This window comes from Dermochelys coriacea, chromosome 1, assembly GCF_009764565.3.
Source record: "Dermochelys coriacea isolate rDerCor1 chromosome 1, rDerCor1.pri.v4, whole genome shotgun sequence".
In the NCBI taxonomy this organism is placed as follows: domain Eukaryota; kingdom Metazoa; phylum Chordata; order Testudines; family Dermochelyidae; genus Dermochelys; species Dermochelys coriacea.
The window spans coordinates 98,843,509-98,867,452 of NC_050068.2; the positions used below are offsets into that span (position 1 = coordinate 98,843,509).

The following is a 23,944-nucleotide window of genomic DNA, read 5'->3' on the forward strand; positions in this document are numbered from 1 at the left end:
TCCTGGTTTCTCACTAGTAAAGACTTCAGAGATCTCAGAGACCCAGAAGTAAAAGGCAGCGTCAGCCTGACCAGCAAATAGTTGGTGAAACACTGCTTTTGAAGAAATGCAAGGTATTTGTTTTCTTTTTATTGTAACTAAGTTAAGCTAACTGGATAAGGCACTCATGAGAAATGTAAATTTAGATAGGTTATGCAAACTTTTAACTTTTCTTCAGTTTCCTCTGTATTGTCAATAAATCATGTTTTGAAGATGATTGACTACTGGCTGGATAATTTCATCACTACTTCCTCGGGGAGAAAAAAACTCTTTAAATCTTTCAGAAGAAGTAGTGAGGGAAAGGAGTGTCTGGAGCCAAGCCCCCATTTGATGTCTAAATATAAGAGGGATGCAGACAGATGTCCTCTCCCATTTAAATGTTCTGCAAAGGGCTGTAGGCAAGCATGCACACAAGCAAAGAAACCTAAGGACTACAAAGGATACAAAAAGCAGAGGGTAACTGGTCTCTGAGATAATCAGGGACCACTCAATCTTAAGGTAAATACCAAGGCCTCAAAGCAGATTCTTTACTGGATGAAGAAACTGGTGGACACCAGCATGATGTGCTCTTGCCTTTTTGTATTATTTATAAGGCCAGACACTGCATACTAGATCAGCCGAAGATTCCAGTTGGCCTTTAGATAGCTTCAAGTAAATCACATTTCAGTAGTTAACATTATTCACAGAATTTTAAGGCCACAGGGTACCATTATCACCACCCAATCCATTCTCCTACATAACATAGGCCATAGAATTTCAGTAATTCCTTCACCAAGCCCATATTTCTGGTTGAGCTACAGCATATTTTAAGAAGTAATCCAACCTTGATTTTAAAACGGCAAATGACCCAATCCTTAGGTAAGCAATTCCAATAGCTAATTACTCTGACTCAAAATGTATGCCGTATTTCTAGCCTAAATTTAGCTTCTGCTTCCAGCCATTTGATATTGTTATACCTTTGTCCAGTAGATTTCAGAGCCCTCTACTACCAGAAATCTTATTCCCAGATTGATCCTTTTAGAAGGGCCTATCACCTATTAACCTTGTCTTGGACAAACTAAATAGAATGAGCTTCTTAAATCTATGGTAAGCCAGGTTTTCCAGTCCTCAAAATTGTTCTTGTTCTGAACTCTTTCCAATTTTTCCTACATCCTTAGGAAGTGTGGACACCAATATTGGATACGGTATTCCACTAATGGTCTCACTAATGCTACCTACAACAGTAACACCATCTTCCTACTTCTGTTCAATATTCCCTTGCCTCCACATACATAGCTCGTATTAGCGCACGGTAGTCCGCAAGGCTAGCCTGCCAGCTTGCTATATTATAATCTGTTTTTATTAGTTTGATATTATTTTGGTTTATTGGTCTATTTCAGTAGATATTATTTCATTATATTTGGTTGTAATGCAAGGACCCTAGAGGCTGTATCCTGTATAATTGGCTAGAGCAAGTTAGCCTACATGTTTGTAGCCTTTGGCATAGATAAATGGCCTACTGGTTACCCTTTTGACTTTAGGGAACTGAACAGAGAACTGAATGTGCTTACCATAATTCTGGAATGTACTGGTAACCACAAGGTACACTGCAAGAACATGGAAGTTATGGTTTGGGCCAAAGGTAACAGTTTTGAGAATGAGACTTGATATTAATATGTATGAACATGTTATTAATATGCAAGAATGTTAGTCTATAGAATAAGTGTACCCTACGATTTATCTAGGTGAGGAAATCAGATTTGGGCATGGAAAATTGGCACTGACATGAATATTCAGGATAGTGCCAGGACCCTATAAGAGGTCAAACCCCCATGTGGAAGGATTCCTTCTCTTAGCTATCTTTCTTTAAGTTCTCTTTTAGTTAAGCTATGAGCTCTGCTTATGCAATATAGCTTAGCTACTCAACACTCGAACCTGATCTCTACCATCCTGGGATTGAGGAACCTGGACCATCGAATTTATTGAGTATGCCAGAGACGAAGCTGGTCCTCTGTCTCCCACTACCAGATCCCCAAGGAAGGATGAGAGTATGCTAGTTTAAGTGAATCTTGTAAAAGGGATGTTACCACCAGGAACTATAGAACTGGACTACTTCTTTGTCACTTTGTGGTTTGTAGCTTTGATTACTCTTATTTTATTGTAATAAAAAATATTAAAATTTTGGTTCAGTCCTCAGTGTGAATGTCCTTGCCACACACCCCGAGAGTCTAGACAAAGCACTGATCTGTCTACATTCCCCAATTCTGTAGCCTGATTTTGGGACAAGAACCTAAGTATCAGCCCTATAAAATCAGGTTAACACAGTAAGCTACAGCACCACTTCAGGAGCTCACATTCAGTTTTTTATCCATTATGATCCCTAAATTCCTTTCAGCATCAATGCTTTCCAAAATTCATTCCCCCATAAGTGTGACCTACATTCTTTATTCCCAGATTTATGATCTTGTATTTGGCTATACTAAAACATATTGTTCAAATAAGTCCAGATCATTCTAAGGTTACTAAGCTTCTGTAACTGTTGTTCCTTGAGATGCGCTGCACATGACCATTCCACTCTAGGTGTGTGCATGCCCTGAGCGCAGTTGTTGAAAATTTTTCCCTCAGTGGTACCTGTTGGGGAAGCTGGAGCCCCCTCTGGTGCCACATGCTCATAGCATCGCTCCCCCTCAGATTTTCCTTTCTGGAAAACTTTGATGTACAGGGCAGGAGGGAGGGTGGTAGAATGGACATCTGCAGCACATCTTGAAGAACAGTTACTGAAGGTTAGTAACCATTTTTTCTTCTTCGAGTGATTGCACATTTGCATTCCACTCTGGTGACTCCCAAGCAGTTGAATAGGTAAAGGGATCGGAGTTCACGGACACATGGACTGCAGGACAGCTCAACCAAATTTGGCATCATCTCTAGACTGTTGAGGATGGTGTAACGGGAGGAGAACATGTGCACCGATGACCAGGTCTGCACTATGAATGCTGCTGAGGATGCTTGTGACCTTGTGGAATGAGCTGTCAGGATAGCTGGAGGCAGATTCCCCAGTCGATTGTAACAAGTATGAATGCATGATGCAATCAGAACAAAATTGTCTGCAAAGAGATTGAGAGGTCCTTCATCTTGTCTGCTACCACTACTAACAGTTAAGTGGACTTTCTGAATCGTTTAGTCTGTTCTATGTAGAATGCCAGGGCTCGTCTAACATCCAATGACAGATGGCGCTGTTCCTCCATATTTGCATGTGGCTTTGGGTAAAAGAAAGGAAGACAGATTGTCATAAGAATAGCCACACTGGGTCAGACGAAAGGACCATCCAGCCCAGTATCCTGTCTACCGACAGTGGCCAATTCCAAGTGCCCCAGAGGGAGTCAACTTAACAGGTAATGATCTAGTGATCTCTCTCCTGCCATCCATCTCCACCCTCTGACAAACAGAGGCTAGGGATACCATTCCTTACCCATCCTGGCTAATAGCCATTAGTGGACTTAACCTCCAAGAATGTATTCAGTTCTCTTTTAAACCCTGTTATAGTCCTAGCCTTCACAACCTCCTCAGGCAAGAAGTTCCACAGGTTGACGGTGCGCTAAGTGAAGAAGAACTTCCTTTTATTTCTTTAAACCTGATTGTCCAATTGTTATGAAATTGTGAGACTATTTTCGGTCGGAAATGGATGAGGATATAACTGTACCTTGTCTTTAAAGAAGACTGTGTTTGGAGGCTCTGATGTTTGGACATAGAGCTCCGAAACCCTTCTGGCTGAAGTGATGGCCACTAAGAAAACTACTTTGCAGGAGAGGTACAATAAGTACATGTCAATGGTTCAAACGCAGTTCTCAGGAGCTTTAATAAAACCAAATTCAGGTCCCAGGGAAGGACCAACTTTCTAGCCCCTTCAGAAATCAGATGGACATGTCATGTGAAAACATGGATTGGTTATTCACCTAGAGGTGGAAAGCCGATATTGCTGCAAGGTGAACCTTGACAGAGGAGATAGCTAAACTGTGCTGCTTCAGGTGTAACAGATACTCGAGTATTTCCTGTAAAGATGACTATATGGGTAAAACCCCACGTTGGGATGCCCAGACTAAAAACCGCTTCCACTTCGAAAGGTAAGAAGCCCTGGTGGAGGGCTTCCTACTACCTAGTAGGACCTGACAAACTTCCACTGAGCAAGCCTGTTCTCTGATGTTTAGCCATGATGCTCCCAAGCTCTTGGGTGAAGGGAGCGCAGGTTCAGGTGGAACAGTCGACCATGGTCCTGAAAGATCAGGTCCGGATGTAATGGAAGCTGAACTAGAGTCACCACTGAGAGGCCTAGCAGAGTGGTGAACCAATGTTGGCGGGGCCATACTGAGGCTATCAGAATGACCCAGTCCCATTCTATTTTTAGAAGTACTCTGCGTATGAGTGGGATGGGGGCTGGAGAGAAGCATAGTAAAGATGTCCCAGCCACAATAGCAGAAAGACATCTATGACAGACCCCGGACTGTGGCCTCGCACTGAGCAGAATTGGTGACACTTTCTGTTGTACCAGGTTGCAAATATGTCTATCTGGGAAGTCTCCCATTGCTGAAAGACATCCCTCGCCACATCTGGGCAAAGGGACCACTTGTGGTGACTAGAGAAAGTCCTGCTTAGGCAACCTGCCAGCTCATTTTGCGTTTCCAGAAAATAAGAGACCTATACATTGATTGAGCGGGCTATACAAAATTCACATAATTGAAGCACTTCCTGACATAGGAAGGTAGAGGTTCCTCCTCCTTGCCTGTTGAGTGAGAACATGGCAACAGCGTTGTCTGTAAGGACAAACAATATGCACTATGCAGCAGGAAGGCCTGACAAGCTAGGTGAATTGCTCTGAATTCTCTGACATTCATGTGGAGTGAAAGTTCCTCCGAAGACCAAAATTCTTGAGTTCTCAGGGGCCCCAGGTGAGTTCCCCACCCCTGCCCCCAGCACTGATGCATCTGAAACCAGGATCATTGACAGTTGGGGCTGTATAAAAGAAACCCCCATACAAATATTGAGTAGGTCCATGCACCAATTGAGGGAGACAAGAATCTGAGGGGGCATCGGGAGTACTGAGTCCAGATGGTGGCAGTTTGGTGAATACACTGAGGCCAGACTTGCATACATGCACAAAGCCATGTGGCCTAAAAGCCTCAGATAAGTTCTGGCTGTTGTGATTGGATGGCCTTAGAGGTGTGTTATTAGGGACAAGATTGTCTCTATGACTCTCTGGGAGATAGGGTCTGGCTTGAGTGGAGCTGAACACCGTTCCGATAAACTCTATCCTCTGTACTCAGTTAGGGTAGATTTCTCCACTTTTATCAGGAGGTCTAGGGCCTTGAATGTTGACTGGATCGGCCGAACACCAGATGCTACTTGAGTCCTTGATTAGCCCTTGATTAGCCAGTCATCCAGATAAGGGTAGACCTGCACCCCTAATCCCCTCAGGAAAGCTGACACTACCACCATACATTTTGTAAACACCCTCAAAGCCTCAGATAGGCTGAATAGGAGTACCACGAATTGGTAGTGTGCATGGTTCACTACAAATCTGAGGAGCCGTCTGTGACCTTGGAATATCAATATATAAAAATAGGTGTCTCTTAAATCAAGGGCAGCACATCAGTCCCCAGGATCCAGGAAGGGGATAACAGATGCCAGGGTACCTTGCAGAACTTTAATTTCTTGAGGTAGTTGTCGAGATGGCATATGTCTAGAATTGGCCTGAGACCTCCCTTGGCTTTTGGGATTAGGAAATAACGGGACTAGAATCCCTTCTCTCTTAAATTCTGCAAAACCTCTTCCATGGCTCCCACCCAAAGAAGGGATTGAACCTCCTCAGCCAGAAGTTCTTTCATAGATTCATAGATACTAAGGTCAGAAGGGACCATTCTGATCATCTAGTCTGACCTCCTGCACAGCGCAGGCCATAGAATCTCACCCACCCACTCCTATGAAAAACCTCACCCATGTCTGAGCTATTGAAGTGCTTAAATCATGGTTTAAAGACTTCAAGGAGCAGAGAAGCCTCCCTCAAGTCAACCATGCCCCATGCTACAGAGGAAGGCGAAAAACCTCCAGGGCCTCTCCAATCTGACCTGGAGGAAAATTCCTTCCCGACCCCAAATATGGCGATCAGCTAAACCCTGAGCATATGGGCAAGATTCACCAGCCAGATACTACAGAAAATTCTTTCCTGGGTAACTCAGATCCCATCCATCTAATATCCCATCTCAGGGGATTTGGCCTATTTACCCTGAATATTTAAAGATCAATTACTTACCAAAATCCCATTATCCCATCATACCATCTCCTCCATAAACTTATCAAGTAGAATCTTAAAACCAGATAGATCTTTTGCCCCCACTGCTTCCCTTGGAAGGCTATTCCAAAATTTCACTCCTCTGATGGTTAAAAACCTTCATCTGATTTCAAGTCTAAACTTCCTGGTGGCCAGTTTATACCCATTTGTTCTTGTGTCCACATTGGTGCTGAACTGAAATAATTCCTCTCCCTCTCCTGTATTTATCCCTCTGATATATTTAGAGAGAGCAATCATATCTCCCCTCAACCTTCTTTTAGTTAGGCTAAACAAGCCAAGCTCCTTAAGTCTCCTTTCATAAGACAAGTTTTCCATTCCTCGGATCATCCTAGTAGCCCTTCTCTGTACCTGTTCCAGTTTGAATTCATCCTTTTTAAACATGGGAGACCAGAACTGCACACAGTATTCTAGGTGAGGTCTCACCAGTGCCTTGTATAACGGTACTAAAACCTCCTTATCCCTACTGCAAATGCCTCTCCTGATGCATCCCAAAACGGCATTAGCTTTTTTCACAGCCATATTACATTGGCAGCTCATAGTCATCCTATGATCAACCAATACTCCAAGGTCCTTCTCCTCTTCCGTTACTTCTAATTGATGCGTCCCCAATTTACAACTAAAATTTTTGTTATTAATCCCTAAATGCATAACCTTACACTTCTCACTATTAAATTTCATCCTATTACTATTATTCCAGTTTACAAGGTCATCCAGATCCTCCTGTATAATATCCCTATCCTTCTCCGAATTGGCAATACCTCCCAGCTTTGTATCATCTGCAAACTTTATTAGCACACTCCCACTTTTTGTGCCAAGGTCAGTAATAAAAAGATTAAATAAGATCGGTCCCAAAACCGATCCCTGAGGAACTCCACTGGTAACCTCCCTCCAACCTGACAGTTCGCCTTTCAGTAGAACCCGTTGTAGTCTCCCCTTTAACCAATTCCTTATCCACCTTTTGATGTTCATATTGATCCCCATCTTCTCCAATTTAACTAATAATTCCTCATGTGGCATGGTATCAAATGCCTTACTGAAATCTAGGTAAATGAGATCCACTGCATTTCCTTTATCTAAAAAATCTGTTATCTTTTCAAAAAAGGAGATTAGGTTGGTTTGGCACGATCTACCTTTTCTAAAACCATGTTGTATTTTGTCCCATTTACCATTGACTTCAATGTCCTTAACTAATTTCTCCTTCAAAATTTTTTCCAGGACCTTGCATACTACAGATGTCAAACTAACTGGCCTGTAGTTACCCGGATCACTTTTTTTTCTTTTCTTAAAAATAGGAACTATATTAGCAATTCTCCAATCATTCGGTACTACTCCTCAGTTTACAGATTCATTAAAAATTCTTGCTAATGGGCTTGCAATTTCAGGTGCCAATTCCTTTAATATTCTTGGATGAAGATTATCTGGGCCCCCCGATTTAGTCCCATTAAGCTGTTTCAGTTTCGCTTCTACCTCAGATATGGTAATATCTATCTCCATATCCTCATTCCCATTTGTCATGCTACCATTATCCCTAAGATCCTCTTTAGCCTTATTAAAGACTGAGGCAAAGTATTTGTTTAGATATTGGGCCATGCCTAGATTATCTTTAACCTCCACTCCATCCTCAGTGTTAAGCGGCCCCACTTCTTCCTTCATAGTTTTCTTCTTATTTATATGGCTATAGAACCTTTTACTATTGGTTTTTATTCCCTTTGCAAGGTCCAACTCTACTCGACTTTTAGCCTGTCTCACTTTATCCCTACATGTTCTGACCTCAATTAGGTAGCTTTCCTTGCTGATCCCTCCCATCTTCCACTCCCTGTATGCTTTCTGCTTCTTCTTAATCACCTCTCTAAGATGCTTGTTCATCCAGCTTGGTCTACAACTCCTTCCTATGAATTTTTTCCCCTTTCTTGGGATACAGGCTTCTGATAGCTTCTGCAGCTTTGATTTAAAGTAATCCCAGGCCTCCTCTACCTTTAGATCCATAAATTCTTCAGTACAATCCACTTCCCTAACTAATTTCCTTAATTTTTGAAAGTCAGCCCTTTTGAAATCAAAAACCCTAGTTGCAGATTTATTTTTGTTAATCCTTCCATTTAGTTTGAACTGAATTAGCTCATGATCACTTGAGCCAAGATTGTCCCCTACAACCATTTCTTCTATGAGGTCCTCGCTACTCACCAAAATTAAATCTAAAATGGCATCCCCTCTAGTCGGTTCAGCAACTACTTGATGAAGGAATCCATCAGCTATCGCATCTAGGAAAATCTGAGCCCTATTATTATTACTAGCACTGGTCCTCCAGTTTATATCTGGGAAGTTAGTCTCCCATGATCACGCAGTTTCCATTAGTATTTACTTTATTAAAGACATTAAAAGGGCTCTATCCATATCCAAATTAGATCCCGGAGGTCTATAGCACACTCCAAGCACTATCGTAGGAGAGGCTTTACTAGTTTTCTTCCCCAATGTAATTTTTGCCCAGACGGACTCCGTCTTATCCATTGCATCGCTTCTTATTTCTTTACATTCTACCTCATCATTGATATACAATGCTACTCCACCACCTTTACCTTTGTTTCTGTCTTTCCTAAACAGCACATACCCTTCAATACCTGTAGTCCAGTCATGACTACTATTCCACCATGTTTCTGTTATCCCTATAATATCTGGTTTCACTTCCTGCACCAGTAGCTCTAGTTCCTCCATTTTGTTACCTAGGCTCCTCGCATTGGTGTACAAACATCTTAATTTTTGCTGTTTGGCCTTGCTCACATTTTGTACCCTATTAGGCACAGTCATTCTACAGCCAGTATAACCTATTAGTATCCACACCGCCCTCGCTCCTTATATACATTCTCCTACCCACAGCTGTATCCTTTCTTACTTCGCCTTCTTCACTCTCAATGCTAAAATCTGGCGTGGAGATTTCCTGGACATCTCCCATCCATCTCCCCCTAATTCCTAGTTTAAAGCTCTCTTTATCAGTTGTGCCAGCCTCGATCCTAGAAGTCTATTTCCTTCCCTACTCAGATGAAGTCCATCCCGAGAGAACTGTCTTCTGTCCGTGAATGCCTCCCAGTGGCCATACATCCCAAAGCCCTCCTTATAGCACCACTGCCTAAGCCATCTGTTGACAGTCATAATCTTGTCACACCTTTGTTGCCCTTCTCTAGGAACAGGAAGGATCCCGCTAAAGATCACCTGAGCCTCAATTTCCTTAAGCGTCTTCCCCAGCCTAGCATAGTCTCCCTTAATACTTTCCAGCGAGAATCTAGCTGTATCATTTGTTCCCACATGAAGGATAATTAGGGGATTCTTTCCCGCTCCCTTTAGGATCCTTTTCAACCTCAGGTCTACATCCCGTATCTTAGCACCCGGAAGACAGCACACCCTTCTATTCTCTGGATCAGCTCTAGTTACAGGCCTGTCTATTCTTCTCAATAAAGAGTCCCTGATCACATAGACCTGCCTTTTCCTGGTGACGGTGCTATTCTCCAGTCTCTCCCCTGTTCCCTCTGGCTGCAAGTTCTTTCCATTCCTTTTTTTCCTTATAATCCTCTTCAACCCATCCTGTATCCTCCTGGGGCTCATATTTGGTGTAGTCTACCTTGACTCTTCCCCTTTTCCTATAGGACTAGCCTCTCTTCTCTTCTTCCTTATCCTTTCACCTTCAACAAGTACCTTCTGAGCCCCTTCTTCATTTTCCAACTCTGCAAACCTTTTCCTAAGCTCTATTTCTCCTTCACTAGCCCGTCTTTTCCTCTACCTGGTTCTTTGAGTCACATGTTTCCACTGACCACTTTCCTCATCCAGTCTCCCCTCAAAATTCCCCAGCCCTGCTTCCATCTGTGAGTCTGAGCTTTTCCCTTCAGATACCTCATGTCTTTGCTCCATCATCTGCTCAAACCCCTTCCTAAACTCAACGAGACTTTCCACCTGCATCTCCAAACCTCGGATCTTTTCCTCCATCAGCTCTATCAGACGGCATTTCATGCAGAAAAAACTCTTACCGGTTCCCCCCTCCAGGATCATGTACATACCACAGCTTCCACATCCAGTCATCCTCAATATGTCTTCCACTACAGGAGTCACTCCCACAGCTGCCTCTCTATCTGTCATCACCTTCCCACCTAAATCCTGTTAATCTGGGAAACACAAGTCACACCAAAAAGACCACCCCCCCCCCAGCAAAAGCAAACCCCAAACAAGCACCACAATACAAACTCCCACTCAAACTCCCATTTAGAGCTCTGTTTGCTAGCTTCTGTGCCGCTGCAGTTGTCTGTGCCACTGCCTGACTGGCTGGCTACCTTTATAGGACCCCTAGTCAGAAGCCCCACCCCCTAAGCAGGGCTCAGCTGCTCTCCCAGCACAAAGACCCTACACACACACAAATACTAAAAATACAAAACCAAGTACAACTACCTTCTCCTCCAACAGAACTCCCACTCAAACTCCCCTGTTTAGAGCTCTGTTTGCTAGCTCCTGTGCCGCTGCAGCTGTCTGTGAGAGGAGTTCCTGAAAAGAGACAGGGAGGCAAGGTGGGAAGGGGTAGAAGCAAACTGCAGGGTATATCCCACTGCCACCATGCTCAACACCCAAGGGGCCATGATGATATGGATGATATCCTGCTCTGATAAAGTGAGAGAGGCGGTTGGTAAACAAAGGAGAAACAGGGTCTGGCATCATAGGAACTGGTATGACATCCTCAAGTCTCTCATCAAAAGGCCTGCTTAGAACCCCCTGAATGTCTTGGTAGAGCAATCATTGACATTAAGGTAGAAGGGGTGGGGAGGCCTACATCTAAAACCCCTGCTCCTCTTCATCTTTGGTTCCTGACAGACACGTGAGGCAGTGTACCGAACAGGCTGTTGGGGCCTGTAGTGCTTCCTTGAAGTTGCTGGTGTGTATAATCCAAGGGCCTTAGGCATCACTGTGACAGGGTCCCCGGGGTGCAACCTGGACAGTGGGACTGCTGAGCCCTCTGAACCACCAACCTGGGTTGCCTCTCACCCTGTGATGATGAGGTCAAGATACAAAAGTCTGATAGGCACTGCACTTATACAGACATCCACAGGCAGGGACACACCCAACTGATTTACATGAATGATTTTCCAGTTACTCATGAAAAAGGCTCCTTGTTTGTCTCAGATTCCATGACTTCTGCTGTGTCTGGTGCAACTGGCCTGGGGGCCACCTGAGCAGCTCATGCACCATCATTTATATTTTCTTCCAACCTGCTGGAAAGATCTTTGCTGTGATGTGGGGATCAGGCAGTCTCCACCGGTCAAGCAGTCTCCATTGCATATGTTCTCTCTCTGAGAAGTTTCTGGGATGGCCATTGGGAGAGCAGAGTCCCTTTAATGGGCCATCAGCACATGTCTGGCTGGTCCTTTGTTGCAACTGGAAGATTGGCTGTGTGCATCTCCCAACCTCATAACATATTTCAGTAACACACACAGCAAGTCTCTATAACTTCATAAACAATGATAGCACATATAATCCAACAGGATATTAATGGTCAACAGATCAAGACTTTTAAAATGATACCTCACAATATGTACTTTGTACAACACATCAGAATCATATCACCATGGAAAATACTTTGTAAAGTACTACTTTGAGGTAGTGTGTGTCATAATTGCCATGGGGTCTTTTAATCCATGAAGCTTTGCATTGGTTTGTTCTCCAAAGAGCAAAGCTCCTTTGAAAGGTAGGTCCTGTAGGGTTTTGCTGGACTGAAGTCATGAACTCCTGCGCATGGCCACTGCAGAAGCCATGAACCTGGTCACCAAGTCAGCTGCATCCAAAGAAGCTTGCCACAAGGCCCTTAACTGATTTTCCCTCATCCACCAGCAAGGAGAACTCCTGTCTGGCTTCTTAACGAAGTCGTTGAAGGAAGGAAGTCATTGAACTTCTGCATGGAGTCCCACATGTTGAAATCGTATCTGTCCAGCAGCACCTGCTAGTTTGCAGTCCTGAGCTGTAACCCCCCCAGTACAATAAACTTTCCTACTGAACAAATCCAACTTCTTGGAGTCCTTTGCTTTCGATGAACCTGCCACTGTTGCCAGCTTTCATGCAGTAAATAAGCACCCCGACTTTCACAATAAGCAAAAAATCCAGCTAATCCCATTTCAAAACAAGGCCAAAACAAGCCAATTCCTAAGAACCCCAACACTCTATGTGACTGGATCCCCACGGTGTTCAGTCTGAGACTATGGTTGGTCCGCTGTGCACCAACTCTCACCCCTGCTTGCCCCCCCCCCCTTGCCAGGAGCCGATCAAAAAAAAGAAGCCACAAGCAACAGGCAACAAACTAAAAGCCAAAAACTAGCCAATTAAGCCAAAAAAAAGCCCAATTTCTGTGTTTTTTCATAGGTTTGATATGTCTGGAACCTGCTTCTCTTTTGCTGGCAGCATATATTAGCAGGAATCCTGGGAAGAGGGGCAAATGAGTGTACAGCTCATAACCCCACACACGAATAAAGTACTTTCACTCAGACCTTTTTGACATGTGGGAGAGGGATGTGGGGGGCAGTCACAAGGCTTTAACAGGGTCCATAATGGCTTCATTGAGAGGCAGGGCTACATTTGCTGAGCTGCAGCAGCTAAAATACCAACCAAGCAGTAGGAGACTCTTTTACTACCTCCGTCTGTATGCCCAGATTTAAGGCCACTCTTTTCAACAGTTCTTAGTGTGCCTTATAGTAATATAGGGGAGGCAACATGCCCACTCCTGAAACAGACTCCAGGGGGGAGATGTGGTGGGGGGGCTGCACCAGTTGAAGACACTCTTCCTCACTTTCTGCCTCAGCAGGATCCCACTGAGCCGGCTCCTATAGTTCTGTGCCAGGGTCAGTACCAGAGTGAAGACTGGTTACAGCCCAATGGCACGTTGGTGCCCTTCATTCCAAGGCCACTAAATAGGAGCACCTAGAGTAAGCTCCTGAAACTGATGGAAACCCCCAAGGGGTTCCAAAAGGGCCACTGGACAAGCATAGGTCCCCAGTGGTGACCAGACCATGCACCAGATGGTACCCCTGTGTCAGGTCTATAGAAGGGTAGGAGCATCTTTGGGAGCAGCAGGGACAACTTCTCAAACAAGAGGAGTAAGACTCAACCTCTGACTCCAAGGATGAGTCCAGAGACCACAGAGGTACAGTGCGCACCGGCACCAGAAACCAGTGCTATCATGAAAATGTCTGCACCAAGTCCATCATAGCCAGTTTCCCTTTTGAAAGTACCGAACGACAACCTGAGGCAACAGGTTCCGATGGCACCAATACCGCTGATTCTTGTACTGCTGGTGATACCAGTACCAACAGCGCTAGATGGTCTCTGGCCACAGCAAACACCTCTGGTGTGTTCGGCACCAAGATAGTATCGGTATCATGCTGTATTGCAGATGAAGTCAGCTCATCCAGTACCGGAGTCAACAGTGGCTGGGTAAGTTCAGGAGTCAACAATGCTGACTTCTGCCGTAGAGTAAGAGGAGTGGCCTGTCTTAGGTCAGCTCTACTCTGATCCCCAACCTGGCCATCTTCGGTGCCAGGGACTGACTCCTCACTTCTCACTGTTTCTTGCCTTTTCCTAGGTGAACAGTGCCCAGATGGTGAACAGTGCTCAGATTTCGGTATGGTAAGAGGAGCACTCCTTACCAATGCTGAGGCATTCTGAGCTGAGTCAGACTGGTCTAGCTCAGATGGAGGTATCAGTGCCACCTCCATGAGAAAAAAAACTTTAGTCTGGCTTAAAGTCTCTGCAAATCTGGCAGCAATCCCCCAAATGAGCTTCTCCCAGGCAGCTTGAGTGCAGGTCACTGAGGAGCTGACATTTGTTGCAGGAGGCACAAAGTTTGGTGGGACAAAAACTCCGCTAACTCACTAAATTACAAAATTTCACTAAAACTGAATAAAACTAACTTACAACTAACTATGTAGTGTGATAGGGTCAGGCCAGATGGCTATAGGAGAGTAACAGAAGGCAGATATATTAGCCCCAGGCTAAGTAGGTCCCTTTTCCCTGGGTAAGGTAACAGGAAAGGTTCCAGAACAATCAGGAACCTTCTGGAGACAATTAAGACAGGCTGATTAGAACACCTGCAGCAAATCAAGAAGCTGCTAGAATCAATTAAGGCAGGCTAATCAGGGCACCTGGGTTTTAAAAAGGAGCTCACTTCAGTTTGTGATGTGCGTGTGAGGAGCTGGGAGCATGAGGCACTAGGAGCTGAGAGTGAGAACGCGGACTGTTGGAGGACTGAAGTGTACAAGCATTATCAGACACAAGGAGGAAGGCCCTATGGTGAGGATAAAGGTGGTGTTGGGAGGAGGCCATGGGGAAGTAGCCCAGTAGCATTATCAGACACCAGGAGGAAGGTCCTATGGTGAGGATAAAGAACGTGTTGGGAGGAGGCCATGGGGAAGTAGTCCAGGGAATTGTAGCTGTCGCACAGCTGTTCCAGGAGGCACTCTAGACAGCTGCATTCCACAGGGCCCTGGGCTGGAACCTGGAGTAGAGGGCGGGCCCAGGATTCCCCCCAAATCTTGGTCAGACAGGAGGAGTCGACCTGGACTGTGGGTTCAGAAAAACGGCCAAGCTGAGGGCTGCCGTTAAGTGCCAAGGTGAGCAAATCCGCCAATAAGCACAAGATCCACCAAAGTAGAGAAGGAACTTTGCCACAGTAGAAACATGCAAAATAGAAAAACATTGACAGGGCTTTCCAAAGCAAGGATAGCAGTTCCAGCAACCATCACATGCTAATGTGTGTGTTATTTACCACTCCACTAATTCTTGTGTCATCTACAAACTTTATTAATGATTTTACATTTTCTTTCAGATTAATGCACTGAACAGCATTGGGGGGAAAAAAACAGATCCCTATGGGACTCTACTAGAAAAATCCCAGTTAGATGATTCCCCATTTACAACCACTTTGAGACCTCAGCCAGTTTTTAATGCCTTTAATATGTGCTACAATTATTTTTTAATCACGAATCAAGAACATTGTATAATACTAAATCAAATCTCTTACAGAAGTCCAAATATATATGAAAGTCATAAGGGAATGGATAACACTTAATAGGAGACTATGTATGCAAAAGGAGCCAAAGAACAAAAGTAATTTCTGGCCACTGATGCTATTGGGGTGCCTAAGAAAATGGACTGTAAAGCAGTGAAATGCACCTTAAATGGCTAGAGGGGCACTCAGGAAACCCCAGAGCTTCAGAGCTCCCACCTCAAACAGTCAGCACCAGCTGCACCCAAGGGCTAAGGGATCAAGTCAGAAAATTCCAGAATTCCCAATCAGAACCATCCAGGATACCAAGGCTAGAAGCCTCCTCTTTCATTTACATTGGGAACTGCAGCAGCTGCCAATATCTTTATAAACTCCTGACGTGATCATAACTCATTCAACTCTGAAACCTAGATTAATCCCCCCCCGCCTCATTTGTTGTATTGCCATTGATTCTTGACCCTCCCACCCCCTTCATCCGAAGCCTGTCCTGCCATAGCAACCCTTCAGCTGGTCAACTTAATTATTCATGTCCATTATACTAATTGCCCTTGTCTCCTTTTACCCACCTTCCTTTTCTTATACCTACAGTCACTTCCCCCTGCTCACCATTCTTCTGCCCCACTTCGACCAATGAGTGCTGACCAAATGTATTCCCATTGCACTCTCTCCCTATATACACACACACACACACACACACACACACTCCCAAGATGTACCCCAATAATGCCCCTGTATTTTGTCTGTAAATTGCATTCCTTTCATCCATTTTAGATTGTAAACTCTTTGAGGTAGGGATGGTGTCTACTACAGTAGAAGGCATAACACCTTCATCTGAAAAAGTAGTTAGAGATCTTTTTTCCTACCAGCATTGTTTCAGCCTTATATTTTCCGACTGCCTCATGAAGTTGTGCGTTCTCAAGGAGAGTGTCACCTTATTGGGTATCTTCATTGGGAGGAACTGTCATCTTCATTGGGAGGAACTACAATATGACCATGTGTATTCAGAGCTGTTAAATAAAACCAGTTTAATGCTTGCAGTCCTCCATAAGAAGCACATGCACCACTGGTCCTGCAGGAGAAATGAACTTTATGGGAATTTGGAACATTTCCTTTGTGAATAAGGATGAGGAAAAGATTGATTTCTCCTTAGGTGAAGAAGGGCTCAGAATTCTGTGAGTTAATCTCTGAGAGGACAAATTCCTATCTTGCCCTTTCTGAAGGCCCTGTTTCACATATCCACCAACACTTAGGAGATTTCAAGAGGGGAGTGGAGAAAGACTAAAAGCGGACCCCAATTCATTTTGTTTGGCTATACGTCTTCACAACCTTCCAGCGGCTTTTCAGACTTACTCTATACCTAAATTTGCATCAGGGCAGTGGTGGGGTATCAGGTCCAAAACCATGCATGCTGCTGTGTGGTTGAATTTCGGTGATTGGCTTTTTCTCAAGTTGCCCTAGACAACAAGACCCAGGCCACAAGAATCACACAGTGGACTGTCCTAGTACGAATGGTCATGTATCTTCTGGATCCTAAGAGCAAATCCGTTCTCAGTATGCAAGCAACTGAAGATCCCAGAAATCCTGATTGGTTAATAAGGGGTTGGGGTTTTTTTTGTTTCTGTTTTTGTTTTTAAGAGCATGCATAGCCTCAAAAATGAAGCAGAAAATTCCTAGAATGGCAAAAGTGGACAAAATTTTGTATTTAGGATATTTTCTGCCCTTTGGTTAGCTTTTCAGCCATTTTTCAAGAGAAAAAATGAAAGCTTTAAGCTCCTGCATGCACTCTCAGTGAAAAAAAGAAAACCGAGTAACACAAATGGGATAAAGTCAGAGAAAAACAGCACCAAAAAGTACCAAGCATAGTTGTGCTACCTTCTATGTTAAAGCATAAGAGAAACCTCAAACATGAATCTTTCTGCAGAGAAGAAATACCTTTTTGTATTTGGCATTATTAAAACTCATCTCAGCTGATTTACTGTCAAGAACTGGATCATTTCAAAGAAAAGAAATGAAAGCCAAGAGGTGATCAGTAAAGCTTGTAATTTCAGATGATGCACCAACCAAAACCCATACAGGATATATCAGCCTTCATTTCAGGCTACCCTGCTAAATACCTTCTGCAAATAAGTTACAGGTTAACAAATTAATTTTTTGAGCCATTCAGGTCAAAAACAGGACCAATTCTCAACAAATCTCAATTTTAAAAAAACAGACTACTACAAATCAAGGCCTGACATTAACCTTGATACAAAGCAGGTACTGAGTTATTTCTAATAGTTTTATGCAATTTTTACATTTTCAATGCATTCTAAAATTGAACAATTGAAGAGTGAGACTATTCTAAGTTTAGACTGATCTAAATATACTACTGCTTGACCTCAATGTCCCCAATGACAAGTCTGTTACTTAAACAAATTTCATTTCTTCCTGCCTTTGAGTAAAGTGGCAAAACAGACACATATACACTATTTTATTCTTAAGCTGGGTCTTGAAGCAGACTCTTCACAAACTATAAACTGTTCACTCTGTTTTTAGGGTTAAAAGAAAGTATTTCCCTTTCTAATGAAAACTATTATGCTATTCTACTGATGTCCTTGTCCATAAAAATGTGATGGCTGAACAAAACCTTTCACTGTAAAACACAAAAACAAGCATCATCTTACCTTTAAATAGGATCCATAATATTTGGTTACATAAGGACTGTCACACTGACTCAGCACTGTGATTTCTTGTTGGATGTCCTCTATTTCATCTTCCGCTTCTTCTAGATCAATAATTTTTATAGCAACCACTTTCTGAGTCCGATTGTCAATTCCTTTAAAAACCTCACCAAAAGAGCCCTTGCCAATTTTCTCCAGTTTTGTAAATAGTTCTTCTGGATCTGCTTTTAGATTCTGTTAAATTTACAAAAAGAAAACGATATTCAATACTTGCAGTGTTACAAACAAAAATGTTAATGCTTCCAAAGGCAAAGATTAGTGACTTTCCACAGCTCATTAGATCCTATGGAATCTTTTATGTATAATGCTCCTCTCCCACCTCCAGAACTTATCTGTCTTTTCTACATGCTTTATTTTTCCACATTTTACGGCTGTGCTCTCAATCTGTCCCTCCTCCAGTTCAGATGTAATTTCTGTTCCATTCTTTACTGGATACAAAGGTATCTTTGAATTATTGATTTTTTTAGCAGATTTCTTTATGCAACCCAATTGCTACTCAGGACCTGTCAGCCTTCCTCCAAATTCTAATTTAAATGGTTACCCAAAACCTTGTCAGTTTTCTGTACCACCAATATAGTTTAACTTAGTCAAGTCCATCCCTTTTGAGGAAAAGGACGGCTTATACAAAAAGTTCAATACTACCTAATAAGTATAAGCTCCTCTTTTTTAATACCATCTGCTCATCCAAGCTGTCATTCAGGGTAGATAAAAAAATCAATGATTTTTTTGAATTAAACCTTTTTTTTTAATTTAAATTGAATTTTTTAAAATTAAATATAGTTTTTAAAATTTGAAATTGACAATCTGTGTTAAGGTCTACAGTTATTATAATCTATTAAAATACTTTATATTAAATACAGCACGTAATATTAAACAATACACGTCTGCTGACAAGTTTTAAAGGAAGTCAAACCACTGAACTGGTGAATGTCACTAGCTGAGCACCTAGAATCAGTTTAAGAGCTAAACGAGTTTTTGACCAGAGATGGCCTCTTCATGCATTTTCTTCATGCATGCAGTTTCTTCAACTAGTTCACTTCAATAACTAGTTCATTCAAAATTAAGAAACCAATTGGGAGCTGAAAAAGCTGAAAAGCTTGTTTTCCTCCTCCAATATATGAATAAATACTAGGTGTGAGGATGAGATCTACTAGTTCTAAAATCTTGGATAATTTGACCAGAAACAATCAATCAGTTCAATTCACTATAGATAATGCTTCCTTTATTTAATAAATCAGTTAGTTTTAAATGCAAAACATGTTTCGATAAACTTACTTTGTTTATTATGTATCCAAAACATTTAAAGTAATTTTATTCAACTAAAAAAAAATTTGAAAATGTGTTTTTGTGCATTTTAATTGAATTCCAATCTCTATCCAAATGCAATTTGATACAAATCACATCTAGTTAAATAAGAAAATGCATCATTCACCATTTTCTAACGTAATATAAAAGTAAAAAGTAAAAATCTGAATAACTAAGTTAAACTTTATAATTGCTTAAATAAATGGGGAAGATATAGTGCATCCTCCTGGTTAGTGACAAGCAACACCAAATTCAATGTAAAAACTATATTTAGTTTCAAAGCAACATGTTTTAATGCTAATCAACCAATGAGAATCTAATCTCTCATAGGACAATAACTAAAGTAAAAATGCAAAACATGATTAAAATTGGTTATTTAAATCAAAGTTTCCTGCTTGCTAATTTAAATTATTAAAATTGGTAATTTAAATCGCTTTACTTTAAATTAATCCACCATGCTCTCAATTTGGTCATGCATGTGGAAATGAAAGTATTTCAACAGGTCTATTTTTTTCCCTAATAACTAGGGCCTTACCAAATTCACAGCTATTAAAAATCCATCATAGACCATGAAATCTGGTCTCCCCCTTATGAAATCTGGTCTTTTGTGTACTTTTACCCTATACTATACAGACATCAAAGGGGAGACCAGAATTTCTCAAATTCAGGGTCCTGACCCAAAAGGGAATTGCAAGGGGGTCACAATGTTATCTTAGAGGGGGTCACATTATTACTACCCTTACTACTGCCCTGCCTTCAGAGCTGGGTGGACAGAGAGCAGCAGCTGTTGGCCAGGCACCCTGCTCAGAAGGCGGTACTCTGCCAGCAGCAGTTCAGAAGTATATACTATGCCACCCTTTTGTGCTGCTGCCTTCAGAGCTGGGTAGCTGGAGAGTGGCAGCTGCTGACTGAGGGCCCAGCTCAATACCATACCATGCCATCCTTACTTCTGCACTACTGCTGCTGGCGGCAGCTCTGCCTTCAGAGCTGGGCTTCTGGCAGCAACCACTGGTCTCCAGCTGCCCAGCTCAGAAGGCAGCCGCTGCCAGCAGCAGCACAGCAGGAAGGGTAGCAGTACCGCAACACACACACACCCTGCCCCCGCCCCTCCCCCCACACAATAACCTTGCGACCTTCCCTCAACTCCTTTTTGGGATCAGAAACCCTACAATTACAACACTGTAAAATTTACAATTTTTAAAATCCTATGACCGGTGAAATTGACCAAAATGGACCATGAATTTGGTAGGGCCCTACTAATAACCTAACTTCAAGTATCAACTCTGGTCAAATGTAATCAGCAAGCATGTTTTCTTGACTACCTCTAGTCTTTGTACAAACACAGGCATTTCATTCATTAGTAGCATTGTCAAAGCTTTCCCAGTCATTTTATTGTTCACCAGCCACCAAAGGCTATCTGCAATCTATTCACCTTGACTTGGTTGAATTTCAGTTCAGCTCTCCACAAGTAGTTTTGATCTTCACTACATTCCTCACAGAGCTGTGTATATACATATTTTCTTGGCAGCAGCACTGACACACATTTAGACATAATATGAAACCACTTCATGCAGATCTGTCCTAAAGAAGCCTCAAGCCTTCAAATTCAATACATCTTTTCTCTTTACTTTGAAGTGATCGTTTCAACAGCATCAGCAACAATTACTTCCAGGAAAGAAAGGCCACAAAACTTTGCTCTACAAAATCTTTCTCCCCCCTACCGTCTGCAACAGTTTTGCTTTCAATTATATGCAGGAAGGACTTATTTCCTGCAGCAGGTGGGAAACTTAAATTTAAGACAGAAGCAGGATACAGAGAAATTGTGGTCAACTCTATTCAGCTGCATCTAGTCTTACTATCATTTTTTAAAAAGCAGATGTTAACTACAAATGACATTTCAAATATTTGGATCTATTATCTAGGGCTGCCATCTCTTCACAAATAAAAAAAAACCAAAACTGGCCATTTTACAAAATTTTCAAGGTGAACGGGGATATCATACAACTATTAATTTTAAGATGACAGCTACAATACTCCATTAAATATGTTCCATGGAAAATAAGACCTTGTGAATTCCAGATTAATTTTTGGAAGTTTTTACAACAAAAGGGATGCACCTTTCACTTACAGTACTATAAATTCACCTTAATTGGGGTTACTACACTCTTGGGATGTGTCCTGGTGAACACAATTTGCCTAATGATAGCAGTGACTGCTGCATTTTAAGGATTGTATTAGCAATATTTGCTTAATGAAGATGCATTTAGCCAGTGCCAAGGAGTTAAATATTATTTTACCAGGTGTAAAATGAGTTTCAATTATTTAATTCAGAAATTTATAAATTCTAAAAAGAAAAGCAGGGAATCATTTTTATTCAGTTAAATTCTCCTAACACATACACACACCCTGTCCTCCCCATTTTCTGTCTTTCGTACAAACTTAGACTATTACTATTCAATTAAGAAATATGCTACTGATTCTTTTTCAAAAACTATGCCTCAATCCAAGCCAGTTAAACAAACAAAAATTGAGAAAATGTTACTACTAAAAGACCTGTTTAATTTGCACTAGATTTTTGTGGCAGATCTTTAAGAAGTCACAACCAAAAGAAAAACTACTAAACTAAAATATAGCAGAGAACAGTGTGTGATATCAACAATACCCATTACACACACTGTCAATATTTTTACAGATATAGATGAATACATACATACGCACAATTACATCTGTGATAAATTGCATTCATCATGCACTTTGATCACTTTGCTTCATTCTGACTATAAGTAACATTCCAAAGGCAACTATGACCAAAAGCACCCCAAACTCAGGCCCCACACCAGTGGTGGGCAACCTGCAGCCTGTCAGGGTAATCTGCTGGCAGGCCACCAGTTTTTTACATTTGCATGACCACTGGCAGCTCCCAGTGGCCCCGGTTCACCGTTCCCGGCCAATGGGAGCTGCGGGAAGCGGCACGAGCTGCACCGCTTCCCACAGCTCCCATTGGCCAAGAACGGCGAACTGTGGGCACTGGGAGCTGCGGGCAGCTGTGCAAAAGTAAACAAACTGTCTGGCAGACCGCCAGCAGATTACCCTGATGGGCTGTGTGCAGCCCGCAGGCTGCCCACCACAGCCCTACACCCTATTGAAATAATCTTCGTATAATATATGCTTTGTGAGGTATAATTTGAAAACTAACACCACAGTGATTATTAATATTCTTGTATAATGCATGTACAAAACGCACATTAAGGGTTATGAACATAAGATGAGATGATGACTAAAATGTGTTTACCAGACAAATTTGGGGAGGGAGTAAAACCTATTTCTCAAAGACAAAGGACAAGCCAGCACTTCTAGCCAGGTGTCATCAAAGTTGACTACCAATCACCTGTCAAGTGACCAGTCTTTGTTAAAGAAGGGGGGCAGGAATAGATAGATCTGCCTTTTAGCAAAGAACAGCATGGCAAAGAACAACTCTGTCTCTGTCCTTACAGCTGAAATGAACTTTATATAGGGGTAACCCTCAGGAAAATGCATTTCAAAGGGTGACAGACTATAAAAGTGAGGGGCAAAAACACCTCAAGCTATCTCTCTCTCTTTCCTAAGATGACAAAGGAACTAGCCTTTTGACTTAGGAGGGAGATCCTGACCTGAGAATTTGTTACCAATGTTTCTGGGAACCTGAGAAGAATTTTACCTTGAACCAAATCAAGCTTGTTAAGTTTAGCTACTAAAAAGCATTTTATCTTTATTTCCCTTGTAACCATTTCTGACTTTAATACCTTATACTTAGGATGTAAATATCATTTTAAGGAGTACTCATTTAAACTATTAAAATTACATTGGTTAACCAGTTAACCGATTCAGGCTTCACAATGACTAGAATGGCGCCTCTCCCCTGCCCAGGACAGATGGGAAAGGGCAGCTGAGCTTATACAGGGGTAACACAACAGGCCTAGCCAGGAGAGCCTGGGCAGTTAAGGGGGCCCAGCACCCATCTCGCATTCTCAGTACCCTGGAATAGGGAGTGGGGCCCCAGGCACCTGATGCAGCCTCCGCAGCCGCTCTGTGCCACTCCAGCAGCAGCTTCACTTCCTTTCAATTATCAGCTGAAGCCACAGCACAGACCAGCGCACCTACCGCCTCTGCAGCCAAACCCCTTCCAGTGGTACAGGAATAGGCTGGAAACTACTTAACCCCCTCCCGCCTCCCCGCACGGGGCCCGCACTTCCCTCTACCTAAACGCACTCCCCCTACCTGGCGAGCCGCCCCTCACTAAGCCCCTGGACCTGTGGTTTGTTCATCCTGCTTCCCTGTACTGCCAGGTGTTTCTTGGCCTAGCAAGCAGTATCCTTCCACCAGCGTAATCACCCCTGGGTCCGTGTAAGTATTTCCCCTCAGGTCAGCAGGGCTGGAGGGACTGTTTTTTTTGTTTTTTTGTTTTTTTTTCCAACAAAGGGGTATAACAGGACCCTCCTCGCTGCTGGGGCAAATACCCCGCTGTGCTAGAGCATTAATATCAACCCAGCCCCTTTA

At 42.6% G+C, this 23,944-nt stretch overlaps 1 protein-coding gene across 4 annotated transcripts in view; it reads right to left on the reverse strand.

Annotated features, from left to right (window-relative positions):
* Window positions 1–23,944, reverse strand: part of STK24 (serine/threonine kinase 24) — a 134,594-nt gene that overhangs the window by 100,136 nt on the left and 10,514 nt on the right. Inside the window, exons 1-2 of one of the 4 annotated variants that reach the window (XR_006277791.1) lie at window positions 20,841–21,088; window positions 18,047–18,277 (exon numbers count right to left, since the gene is read on the reverse strand). The exons of 1 other annotated variant lie outside the window; for it this stretch is intronic. Coding sequence is in view for 2 of the 3 variants with exons in the window: in XM_038375080.2 (XP_038231008.2) it covers window positions 18,047–18,277; window positions 20,841–20,978 (369 nt within the window). In the remaining variant the exon portion in view is untranslated. Of the gene's footprint in view, window positions 1–18,046; window positions 18,278–20,840; window positions 21,089–23,944 lie in introns of those variants that run through there. 2 more of the 4 variants (XM_038375080.2, XM_038375063.2) reach the window with 2 other exon arrangements.